A 13,621-nucleotide genomic window follows, 5' to 3' on the forward strand; every position below is an offset into this window, starting at 1 on the left:
ATTATATTATCAACTATGGTTTATGTCTGTTAGTGTTAACTATTTTGAATACTATACAATATTTAATAAGCATATTTTAAGGATTATGTTAGTATCGGAAAAATTGTAGACACCCTCTATGGTATAAGTTATACGATAATGCGTGCTTATTCAGAAATCAAGTTGAAACTACCATATTTTTAGTTTTAAATTGTTAAATTGACAAAATTCAAATCGTTTCATTCCTTGTCTTATTACTATCAATAAAGTTTAACTGAACTTGTTATTTAAATGATACTGCCAATTAATACTAACGATACTCCGCATATATATATTTGAATTTCTGAGAAAGCACCTTTTTGGTGCATTTGGTTTTGCATTTGTAAAATGGAAAGCACTTTGTTGATTGAGATATTGTTTCTATGAGCATCTTAGGTATTCATTGCATTAATTTTAAAGTGCGCAAATAGATCGAGTTCTATGAAATATGAAAACAATACCTTCCCTTGTCTGCACTCTTCATTTTTAACATTTCAAAAATTGCATTCATTTGGGAAGTGACAAGTGACCATGCGTTTGCGATATTTCTTCGTTTGGTGACTAAAAATTCTAATATCATTTTTATAAAAGTATATTCGTGACGAAATATTTGTAGATATAGTACATTATATTTAACATGGCGTATAATATGTTTATATCTATAAGATTATACTATATATATTTTATGAAATCCACGAAATGCGGGACATACCAATAAGCGTTACTAACATACAATTACAACAATGCTGTGTATCATATGCATATAATACACGACTTAATTTGCTTTTAGAATTAGAATTAAACAATCTTAACGTTTATTTAGTACACATTAATACATTGTGCAAAATCCAACATGTTAAATTCGTCAGACTCATGGAGACTCTACCGTGGAATCTGAAGGCTTATTAGCAATCCTAGCTGACAATGTTCAACATTCGCAACCTCGCGGTGAATTTCATACTGGAAGCAAGAATGAGAAAGGAACAGTAGAGGAATCTGTAAATGAAACCAATAAATCTGGAGGCACAGTGAACGAAGAAGACTGTACTAAGAATCACGGTTGGAAGGGATTCAGTCTGAAGAGGCAACTCAGCAAGGTTGATCTGAAAATAAAAAGTACTTTCACGCCGACTTTGGTGACGTCTCAGAATGGGGTACTTGTATGCTTTTTGATATATCCTTCGAATACATCTTTCGTTTTTCTTAGAGATTATAACATGTAAGCTGAGATAATTTATTTTATATCATTTGAAATTACTTCATTTATGTCGAAAGATTTGACTTTTCAAGATTTATAAAGCAAATTATACTACAATCTTTTTATTATATTTTTCATCATATATTTATGGAAAGATATATTTATTTATAACGATATATAGATTTATTTCAACGTTATTCGACGTTTTAGCTTCAGTATCTTCGGTATAATGCTGTTTGCTGATTATACGGTGATAACGTTGCCTAATGGTATAAAATACATTATACTAATAAGAAAGTTATTTTTCTATTAATAACTTTTTTAATATGAACGTCTTCCTACTAAATAATACATACATATTATTACATGTGATATTTATAATGATTCGTTTAACTATCTTAATATATAACTTAACTATAATACAAGATAACTACATACATGAGAAACTCTATAGAGATTTAAATTTTATAAATTGTTGTATATCCTTAAAGAACAAAAGTAGACAAAGTCATTTCTTCTAACAATAAATCATTATTCTATAATGATATTTACCAGACACTATTGTCATTATTGTTCTAACATTATGGAAGCATAAATGTAAAGTATTATTCAAAAATTTATTTGAACGTTTTTCGCATCTTTTATAAAATACATAGTAAACTTGTTACTATATTTCAATTTATCGACATAAATGAAAAGTAGGTTCATTATGTACAGAGGCTCACAAAAGTATTTGGATACTTAACACGGAAAACTTTCTGTAAACATATTATGTGCATTATATGATAAAAAATTTGGAAATTTCGTTTACATTGTAATGACACAACTATTGTGATTATATTGTAATAGCAAAATTTAAAATCAATCCGAAGATGAATATACAAATTGCATGAATTTTATTGCAAGTATATATTGATATATTCTTACGGAGTGTTCAGATGATTAATATCTGTGTATGTATACCACATTTTAGGGTTTTCAACATTAATCGTATGTAAGAGACCCACCAGATAATCGATATACAGGGTGTTTAAAGAAAATTGTGTAAGATTGTAAGGGCTTATAATACTCATCAAGAGGAACAAAAAATGTCCAATCAACATAGCTCCTGCAATCAATTCCTTGGATCTTGGATCATTTACTAACATTCAATGTCGTGAGTAAGTTTCTTCGTTGAACATAAACAAAGAGACTAATTCAGAAGTACGTTAGCTCAAGGTTGCCAATGCAAACAATTTATAATACGCAGATGTGAGTTTTGCATTGCAATGAAAGAAAAACATATCGCATATTTACTGTAAAGAAGAAGGTCTTTTCTTCGTTTATATGTATGCAATAACCTCTGTTAATATTAGAAATAATTTTATGTTGACTACCTTGAGCTAACTTGCTTCTGAATTAATCTCTTCGTTTACGTTCAACAAAAAAATTCACTCACAATATCGAATGTTTATAAATGATAAAAATTGATTTTACGTTCAAGGGATTGATTGCAGGATATATGTTGAGTATTATAGTCCTTAAAGTCGTGAATCCTTTTTTCTTAACACCCCATATATTGCCAATATCTATTGACGAACTGCATTTTCCTCATATATTCGATATTATTGGCAATACATTCAATTTCGAGTTAGCGTTCAGTGATATCTAATCAAAATAAAGCTTGTACAGCCATGATTTTAAACTTATCGATGAATTGGTTTATTTTCGAAGACGTAGAATATGTGGAGTAAAAATATTTTTCATCCAACCAACTCATCCTTATTCGAAATATTAACGATACGTCAATCTATTTCCTCAATGTTCAATGATATTGACTGTATTATATTAACAACATTATGTATTGGTCATCTGATGGTTATGTCCTTGTAATGTTGAGAATCCTGAAATATTGACAACAATATCCGATCGTCTGAACGCTCCTTCCAACATATTAGGTTGTCCGAAAAGTGTCTTTCTTTTATAGACACATCTTTCACAACGATGCATCTTTATACGAACATGAAACCTAATCTGTCGAACGTTGTGATCTTTATTTTAATAGAACAGAATGGATCATACGTAATTCGATAAAATAATATAAAACGAAAAATGTGTGTATCCATTATTTCCTTATAAAACGAAAGAAACTTTTCGGGCGACCTAATACAATTAACTCTAAACATGATTACAAATTATGATGATTACTAAATTATGTGTCTTATTCATATGGCGAGTAATTGATTGTTCAAATACTTTAGTGATTTTTGCGAAGCGTATGCTTCTGATAAATATCTAATGGTTTCTGTACCTATTCATTTTCAGATCTGTTCGAATTTGACCAATATAATCACTATAATCACGTCTAGTTACAGAGCTAATGAGATTTCGAAATGTCTTTAGGATACATATGGAAGAAGTTTCGATAAATATTGAAAAAAAGAAAGAAATCAACCCTAATGATCTTGAACTTAGCATATGTTGTCAAGGACACTCTCCTGAATAATCTGCAAAAGGTTAGAGCTATCGCTCGTTGTTCTTTAAAATGCTATTACCGAAAAAGATTTGCAAAAAGCAACGTATGGTATGTATTCATGTGTAGCAAAGAAACACCGTACGCGTCGCTCGCATGTTTCATTCGCTCGTAAAAATCTATTGCAACGCAATACTAATTCCACACGTGAGCGAAAGGAGTGGGCGAGGAATTTTTAAGAAAAAAAGTTTCTTGGACGAAAATCGGGCCCCCTTCGTTTGCATGTGGAATTGAGCTGGACTGGATTTTTGCGAACGAGTGGAGCGAGGATACAAGTGGATACAAGTGGAGGGAGGGAGACAAATTCGACTATTGCATCGGCTACTTCCGTGTTCGCATTCATATATATTTACGTAGACAGAATACAATGTACACAGTAGTAGTAGTGGTACATATATTTTTGTTAATAAGTTTTTAAAGAATGACGGACGAAAACCTTCCGGAGATTGTTCAGCAGAGTGTCGTCATAGACATTCATATGTCAAGGTCATGGGAGCTGGGTCTCTTTTTGTCAAAATCTGCCAAAAAATATTTAAAAAATTCTACAATTTTTAAACATGATTTTGTTGCGACTAAATTGTTAGTCCTGACTTTGACGTTTGCGGTGACGATTTGAAGTCGTTCAGGAGAGTGTTCTTGACAACATCTACTAACATCAAGGACATTGGGGCTGGATTCCCTTTTGTCAACATTTACGAAGGTTTCTAAGAATGTTCGAATACTTTCATGAGCCACAAATGGATCTATATATTTTAAACGTACAGCAATATGTTTCACATTCCTTAAAATGGCTTTATTTGTTCGTATCATTACTTTTTTTAGTCTTTCTACTTCTACTTTTTTTCTTCGCTTTTGTTATTGCTTTCTTTTCGTTGCGTTCGAAATAATTCGCTATAGTTCTATTTAATATAGTTATATTATATTTTTTTACCTTAATGAGAAAGTTTGTTACTCCTTTTTTTGAAAATAATAACTTTCTGTGAGATTAATATAAATGATGAGATTAGATATTAGCTTCAAGTTACTAAGAATAGAGATAAAGACATTACGGACTAAGATTAAATATACTAGCCTATGTCCGTTCAATTATTTAAGAAATTTGAGTTAAGTTGAATAATTATAATTGCAATATATGCTACAAATTTGAGATAGATATGTATAATAAAACGATATTTAATATACGAAAAGTATACGCAAATATCTATTCAAAATTATATATTACTTTCTATAATTGATATAATTTCATTTTATTGAAAATATAAAAATTGAGATCATCCCTTGCAGAAGGTTGAGGAAATAATATTATGAAAACAGCTTATATTGGACGATTCAAATATTTGTTAATGATTCCAATATGTGAGATCTATTTTTGTTTACGTTGTTTTTTTTCAAAAATTCTTTAGCTATTTTTTCCGGTTGAAAAATTATATGCGTTATTTCATGCGTTAGGAACATATGTTGCATAAACTTTACTTATTACTAGGACGCGATCAAAAGATTGAGAAGTTTAAGAAACTGTGAAATCCTTTTTTATGAAAAACATCGTATAATAAATAAGTTTTTAATATATTTTAATAAGTTAGTTCTTCAGTATTATTGATTGCTTTACGTGATGTTTGTCTAAACGTAAAAAAATAAACAAACGTTTGAAAATTGGGTGTACGTTAGTCGTTGTTAGCTTTAGATCTAATCGTCTGAGCTTGTATAGCACAAAGCTGATGTTTCTTATCTCGATAGGTCTACGATGAAAAAGTATATACAAGTACCCCATTGTTAACAGGTAGGCACTGATAGTAGCAGTCAGAAATCTTCCGTTTTTTACTGTAACATACCCGAAAACGCGAGTTCGCTGTCTCCAGTTGAAAGTACCGTGTCCGAATCTTCATTGTCATCAGAAGGCTCGATACCTGGACGTGAAAGTCCATTAAACGATGATAAAAAGAGGAACAATCAAGAAGCGAAAAGTCCGGTGATCGAAGGAGATAAAAATAAATCGATTTTACGATTTTCCACTGACAATGAGAACGTTATTGAGAAATCGGATGCCGTACGGCCGGTTAATTTAACGTTAGCCGAGAGCTGTGAAATGAAACCACCGAGACTGATGAAAATCGTGAAGATGAAGCAAGCGAAAAGGGAAGGTCGTTTATTATCTGTACCGAATTTAAAATTTGCGAAAAACGATCCAGCGATTTGTGACCTAAGATGCGAGGAAACAAACACGGCCTCCGAATCTTTCACCTGCAATCTAATAAGAAGATTCAGTAAGTGTTTAAAATTAGAGTAGAGGAGAGTTTGTGTTGTCCGTGTGCATTTAGAAATGTGATACGTGTAGAGTTTAACGTAACATGCGAATGTGAGCATATATGCGTTCGAGTGTGAGCGTGAGTGAATTATTCGTTTACTAACAACATTTTCTTTTAATCGCAACGTCATTGCGTTCACTGGCAATTGACTTCTTCGATCAAAAAAAACAGATGCCTCTGCGATGTCATTGACTGAAAGCGTATACTTGTGTCCTACAAAAACTAGACTAATTACATAGAAAGGAGCTCTGCTATATTTCGACTGTGCTTTTATCTTTTCTTTTTTTCGTTTTAAAAGAAGGCCTAGGATGCTCGTAGATTCATGTAAAATAACTTTTAGAGGTAATAACAAGTAACTGTGTTTATATATATATATATATATATGTATAAGTGTAAAACTAAAATAACGAAAGAATATACATATATAAATTAAGCTTCCGCTAAACAATATCGTTGGAATCAAAGGTTTATGTGAAAGATATTATTTATTCTGCTTGTTAAAATACGCACTCCATGTAACAATCTGCCGCGTTTACTTGCATTTTTTTTACAGATCTGTATCGCGTATTCATATTTTTTAATTCTTGTGCAGCTTACCGCGCGTAATACGTTATGTATTATACGTTGATTATATTCCATATTCACTTTTCGTTATATGTATACGATGATTCGCGTGTCATCATAAATGCGATAAATCGAAGAAAAAGTAGTAAACGAGTTTACATAGATTTAAAATTGAAAATTGAAAATTCACTATACAAACAATTACTAACAGTCATTAACTCACATAAATCTGAGAATAGATACGAGATAAAAAAGCTTGCAAGAATAAAGCCAATTGCGATATTAGACCCCAAGCTTGTTTTGGTACTGGTTCAAATAATTTTTTTATATTTATGCATGAGTAATTTATGCAAACCACATAGGATTCTGGTGACCACATAGGATTTTATTTGTTGACACTGCACATGAAGAAAGTAGTACCCTTTCCTTTTCTCGCAGAGCATGTACCATCTATTATTTGACTTGACAATCGGATTATATATACATATGTATCTGTGTATATATATATTTATATGACATTGATCAAGCGAATTTTTCCTTTATTCGTTCCCAAAGTTTAGACGATAAAGCTGTCATATTTTTTCATTTTTTCCATTACAAGTACAATAAATTAGGTTACTGAATTTCTATACACGACATTCGTAGCTTTAAATGTAACAATAGTAGTATCTAAAATAAATCGACTTGTTTTCAGCAAAATTTTTTGAATTCAGATCGTAAACTGCATTCAACAATTTAAAATACATGACAACAGTGTTTTAAACTCGTTAATGCATGTCTTACAGATTTAAGAAATAGTATTAACGATATTGTTTAATAAGAGATTGAACGATTTTTATAATGTTATCCATCGAGAGATGAAAAACATTTTCTTACTAGATTAGGTAAAAAGGTTCAATTGGAATATAAAAGTCAGCGAAACTTTGCTAATCAAATACTTTTAATATAATATTTTTGTTGTATCTTTCGTAATTTAATGAACGTATTACGGATTTAAAGTGTTAAAAATACTCAAATACAAGTATATAGGTACGCAACGTAATAACATAAGTAAATGTAACATAAAGGAAACGAAAAACCTAAACAGGAGATGTCTAGTGTTGCATAATATAAATAACATCGATATTGCGATATTAGTGTAAAAAGTTATGTGGAATAAATTTCTGAATTTTTCTAATTATTGGAAAATGTAGAGTCTAATATAATAGTCAGTCAATCAGTTTCATCGATATATCATTATATATTTTATAAGATATACGAGATTATAAGAAATTTTGCTAGGAGACGTACGATTTTCCAAGTTTTGGAAGAGTGCAGACTCGTTGCTTTCACATAACCGACTTCAATAGGATTTCAGGTTGTACTCAGAGGGTGCCTACGTTTTCTATTTAAAAAAATCGTTTCTCACAAATTTAATGTCTACATAAAATCTAAAGCTTCCGAAGTCTGTGGCTACTAGAATCGAAGAACGTTACATCGTAAGGTACAAAGTTAATTAAAATATTTACGTGCACGCATATTTTTATGCTCGTTAAAGTTTAGTACTAATACAGTGTATGTACATATAATACATGATATATGTATAAGAGTTAACGGCAGATCAATGGGAAATGTGATATACATATCTTTAGGACATCTACTTTGCAAAATAAAAGCAAAAATATACATTTTTGCATTGTATCGCAGAACGGTATATTCTGTTGTATTGCGGCATTTCATCAGTGCACATACAGCTTGTACCCCATATGCCTTGTTCGTAACTAGAAGATATTTGTTTTTGTAACAGCATATCTGTATATCCACATTAGGTACATCTACGAGTATTTGGAATGCATAGTGTACGTACATTAAGACTACATACATATTCGCATATGTGTTTAATACCCATTTGTGTGAATTCGTTTTAACTTGTATAGATACTTCCCATTCTTAACAATATTATTCACCCTGAGTTTGTAAAATATCAGAGTACTCCTTCGAATGTACCGTAACCAATTATGTAAATTCAATTCTTTCTTCAAATTTTAAAACCTACAAATCTATTTTTGAGCGTAATCAATCTACTAATTAAATGTGAAGAGATTCTACTTTAACGCTTTTTCAGGTTCAAATCAGTTTTGCGGTCTTCCCCGACAGCAAGGTTGATTCAGGTAAAAAAAAAGGTTTTTCACATTTTGACAGTTGTCTGATCACCGAGAGAAAAGTATGTCTGTTGCCAGAATTTTATATCGATGATTTCTAGATAACATCAAGTACATATTTGCTTCTATGTTTTCAAGTATGTCGTTAGTTACCTGTATTAATACCACTATCGATTAAGAGTTAATATACATGAACAATTTAATATCTGTAGTTGTTTCATTTCTATATACAGGGTGTATTACCAAAGCTGAACAAAAACATATCAGTCGATTCGCAGATAAGAGGGAGATTCTAGATAGAAAATGTTACGAGAACATATGTACATGACAAATTTAGTGAAATATTATTAATTTAATCAGTTACTTTCCCCTAATTTTAATGTCTTTGACAGCCGAAATGAATTCTTATTTCTGAAATCATTAATCGTGCAAACATTGCTGCTCTTTTGTTTCAAATTTCAAAATTTTAGTTTTTCAAGAAACTTTTTTAAATCTCAACAAACAGCTTTAAATGAATAATAAATAAAAGTTATGTGGTTGCGATTGACGATTTTGAAAGTAAGAATTAATCTATATAGTTAAGATACGTTACGATTGATAAACATTAACGAGTTTCTACATTTTCTACTCAAAATCATCTCTCGAATCAATTTTAATTTTGTTGATACACCGTATATACATACATACATATGTGTACACATATATACCTATATATATAAATATATATATTGGTTATTTTTACTGTAATATGCGTTTAAGGTACGGTATCATATCACAAGATTCGTTGTGTTTACACCTTTCTCTCGGTACAACATCGCTTTCAAAGCTTTTCGATATGTTTTTAATCATTTGCACGCAATAGCAATAGTAATAATAATAACACGGATGGTTACGGCATCATCAATGACAACAGGGCGCGAAATCATTGCTATATTCTTTTTCTTCTTGAAGTGTATCATTGACTATCTTGTGCTTCTCTAATTTTTTTTCCATATTGACTGACTGCTATAAAGGGCTCTGCATAATATATGCTGATATTCCACATAGCAAATCTTAGAAATAACCACGATATAAGAAACAAATATCTTCCGCCATTTTTCCCACTGATCAGTCGATTCTTTTATTTAGCGTTAATAGAAATCTGTTATAATTATTTTCAAATAACAATTAAATGGAATCATTAAAGGCGGAGGAACTTTTCGTTTTTGTAGTGAAATACGATTGCAGCAATTTTATTTTATGCGCCCAGAAGATGTCTATATTACATATTTAGTTAAAATAACATTGTTTCACTAAATTAAATGTTATTAATTTCTTTATTTGATTCTTTGGTAAAACAACAGGAATGGACCCATTGAACATTTTGTGAATAAGTATTATACATATTTATGTATTAATTAGGCGTTTACTATCAAATATTTATCATTCTTTATATTACAGATATCTAAAATTCTTTTTGTTTTTAATGCTTAAATTTTCAAGATGTATTACGAATTATTTGTCAATACTCACATTTCACAAGTAAACCAATAATATTTGTCGTAATGCAAATATTATAAATGCTTCGTTTTAATTCATTAATTCTAGCTCGATATGCATCTATAATATTAAGGTATTTTTCAATCGCGCTAAGTTGAATTTTTACAAATTTGTAGAAATTTCTACAATTCTATAGAAAATAATAAGAAAACGTACAATTGAAGCTAAATTAAACATTAATGGATAATTATTCGGAATAGAGGTTCATCGATTTCAATGATGTTGAAATATGTTATCAAGGTCACCATTCTGAACACCTTTTTCCTATATATATAACCCTCGCTCAGTCTTAGTTGTCAAAATATTGGCAAAAAAACTTCAATTAAATGTAGGCTTGATTACACTTCATTTTAGATTAGGCGGCCGTATTTTTCTTTTAGTCCAACCTAAACTTAATTCATTGACGAGAGAAAAAACCACTTTTAGTATCGTATAACTAAGAAAGAAAAACTGATGGATCATAACTTAGGGTAGAATAGTATGCAATCGGCGTTAGGTAGACGATAATGCTTGCGTGAAATAATTTTCTGTGAATCGATTGATACATGGAATGTTGCGATTTATTCCGTTCTTCAATTGGTCAAAAATGTAACAAATATATCTACCGCCATTGAAGAATTGTTTACAGAACAATAATTTATAAAATAAATTGTTAAATAACATTTACATGTCGTATCAGATATAAATTATCTTATAGCTTGAAAACTGAAGCCGAGCGGCGATTATATGTATAGGAGAAAGTTGTTCAGAATGTCGACCTTGACAATACATTTCAAGGTCATCGAAATCGATAAGGTTGCCCCTATTCCGAATAATTATCCATTAGTGAAATTTTATCGAACGATATCAGTTGTAGAAAACATTTCGTGAACGATGTGTTATTTTGTTAAATGAATATGCGATTGGCAGGAATTAGGAATAACAAATGAAAATAGTAAGAAGTGAGTCAATTTTTTGAAATATTGTATTTATGGATCTTGAGAAATTTAAGATCGTGATTGTCTGATCGACAAATAGGAATCAGAGTCAAAATATCATAGCAAATATAACATTTTTTATTTAATAAATTTATCTAATTTCTACTTTAAATTAATAAGAAAGAATACTAGAGTACTAGATAGTAATTTTACTTGAGAAATTCTATAAACACTAATAAATTTTTACTAAAATCTTGAGAAAATGAAATCTAGTAGGTACGGAGTATTTAGGTCTGTATCGAATATATGTAAGAAGGTGAAAATATTTATTACACAACTTACACACACACATGTATATATGTATACTGCTATGACACTTTGGCTCTTATTACGTCTATTAGTTAAAAATTGTCCAAATTATTGTTATTCTCAGATTACGCGGAACATACAGGTATATATCGCCCCAAGACCTTTCTACAACAACAAGACCTACAATTCCATAATTTTTTGTTACCATTTTTTTCTAAATTGGAAGCAGGATACTGGATATAATAAAAAGAAAGCAAAGTAATTTTTTACACAGGCTACCAACTAGTTTTTAAGGCCTTTTGAAATGTTTGATATCTTTACTTGTCCCAGCTAACATAAAAATGATATTTCGCTGTAATAATGATAATAATATTTCTGAGGAATGTCACTTTTCTCACTACATATTACAGGACCAGTTTTCATAGAGTATGGAGATCACTCTATTTATTCCGTAATTTGGATTATTATCGAGGAATATAACATAAATTCTTTTTCTCCCCTAGAACATGTAAGATTCGTTCAGGTAACAAGCAGTTTTAATTTCATTTTTCTTCTTAAATACCTTCGATCTTTGATTCTGTTTACATCGCTAATACGTCTTAACAAACATGCCTAAATGCTATTTCTGCATTTAAGTAAATTAAAAATCAGACTCCGGTGAAGTTACTCTGTCACCGTGGAAAATAACGTAGTTAATGGTAGAATTAACATGTAATTAAAATATAAAAGGCTGAAAAGATGAGTAGCGATAACTTGGAGGAGAATGTGAAAGAAAAACCGTTTACTGTAAGGTAATACTAGAGTTTTAGAGTGGGATTTAAGACTGCTTAGCCGAGCACATCTATCATACTTTCTTCACGTTTGATCTATCGCTCATTTGTAGATGAACGGGATGTGCATGTTGCCGGTAACGCGAAGAAGTACGGTGGTCGTTGGTGGTAGTGGTTGCGGTGAGAAAGGTGACAACGCCGATAGTAATAGCTGTAGCCCCTGTGGTAACACTGGTGACGGTGGTTGCAATAGCGAAAGTAGTGGAGGACCTAGTACTAGTGGTGTCTGCATCCCTCGGTCGGGTGTTCAGAATACCGTAAATAGCGGCGACGACGATATCGCCGGCTCGAATGCGAATTCTCGCAAATCCCTTACGATCGAAGCACGTCAGTCTCGTGCTCAGGGTATAAGAAAGCTCCAGAAGTGTCTGAGTACCACTACCAACCATTATGAGCTGGACTCTTCGTCGTTGAACAACTTTCCAACGACTTCGTTACTCTCTAGTCACCGTAACACCGAGATACGAGGCTATTCGTCGACCACTCCGCAAGCTTCTTTCAACTACCAGAATATTCTCTCCAACACCAGACAGTATAACAGCTTCGGTAGTATTATTCAATGAATTATCATTTTAATAAGTACAATTGCTATACTACTTATGTAGATCATCGATTGTTTTCTATGTTACTGAATGAGATAAGTCTATTCTTCTCTGAGTGCTTTTTTCCTCGTTTCGTTGTTCCTTTGATTTCGTTGTTAATAGAACGATTCTTCTATGGTAGGTTCAATGCGATTAATGGAGACCAGCATTTCTTGAACAGATTTGTTCCATATTGTTACAGAAAAACAAACTGTTTCAAAGGTGAATTTGTTCAAAATCGAGAAGTGACTAATTTTTGTGAGTAATTCTGGGAAAACGATACAACGATACAACGATATATGTATAATAATATATAATAACATAAAATAATCTATAAGTAGTTCATGAAAATTAGTTCAAATCTAACTAATATTCCGGAGTTCCTTAGATCAATTTTTTTTTCATTTAAATCTCTTTAAATCTTAAATTTCATGAAACCGTTTCGATACTGTGTTATAGTTTATAACGTTATAATTTCAAACATATTTATTACAGCGTAAACGTATACCCTGAAACATGTTCTTATACCTTTCTTTATCGTTACTCTTATATTAATCGATATTATCTTCTTCCTTGACGACCGACATACAGAATTTATAGTAATATCATAGTCATAAATTAACTTGTAACTTTCAAAAATGGCTGTTTTTAAGATTGGTCTTCGTTATCGTATCTCTTTTTCGCTATGTCTGATAAATACTGTCTG

The 13,621-nt window shown here is 31.0% G+C and overlaps 1 protein-coding gene across 10 annotated transcripts in view; it reads left to right on the plus strand.

Moving 5' to 3' along the window:
• The window catches only part of LOC100744239 (syntaxin-binding protein 5), a 73,982-nt gene that overhangs the window by 43,619 nt on the left and 16,742 nt on the right, over positions 1-13,621 (plus strand). For 4 of the 10 annotated variants that reach the window (XM_012381045.3, XM_012381043.3, XM_012381042.3 and 1 more), the window contains 2 exons: positions 888-1,172; positions 5,509-5,992. In XM_012381045.3, the coding sequence (XP_012236468.1) occupies positions 888-1,172; positions 5,509-5,992 (769 nt within the window). Of the gene's footprint in view, positions 1-887; positions 1,173-5,508; positions 5,993-8,702; positions 8,749-12,387; positions 12,881-13,621 lie in introns of all 10 variants that reach the window. The other 6 variants (XM_033318817.1, XM_012381047.3, XM_033318818.1 and 3 more) reach the window with 2 other exon arrangements.

The sequence above is a fragment of the Bombus impatiens genome, unplaced genomic scaffold (assembly GCF_000188095.3).
Source record: "Bombus impatiens unplaced genomic scaffold, BIMP_2.2 scf_0120, whole genome shotgun sequence".
NCBI lineage: Eukaryota > Metazoa > Arthropoda > Insecta > Hymenoptera > Apidae > Bombus > Bombus impatiens.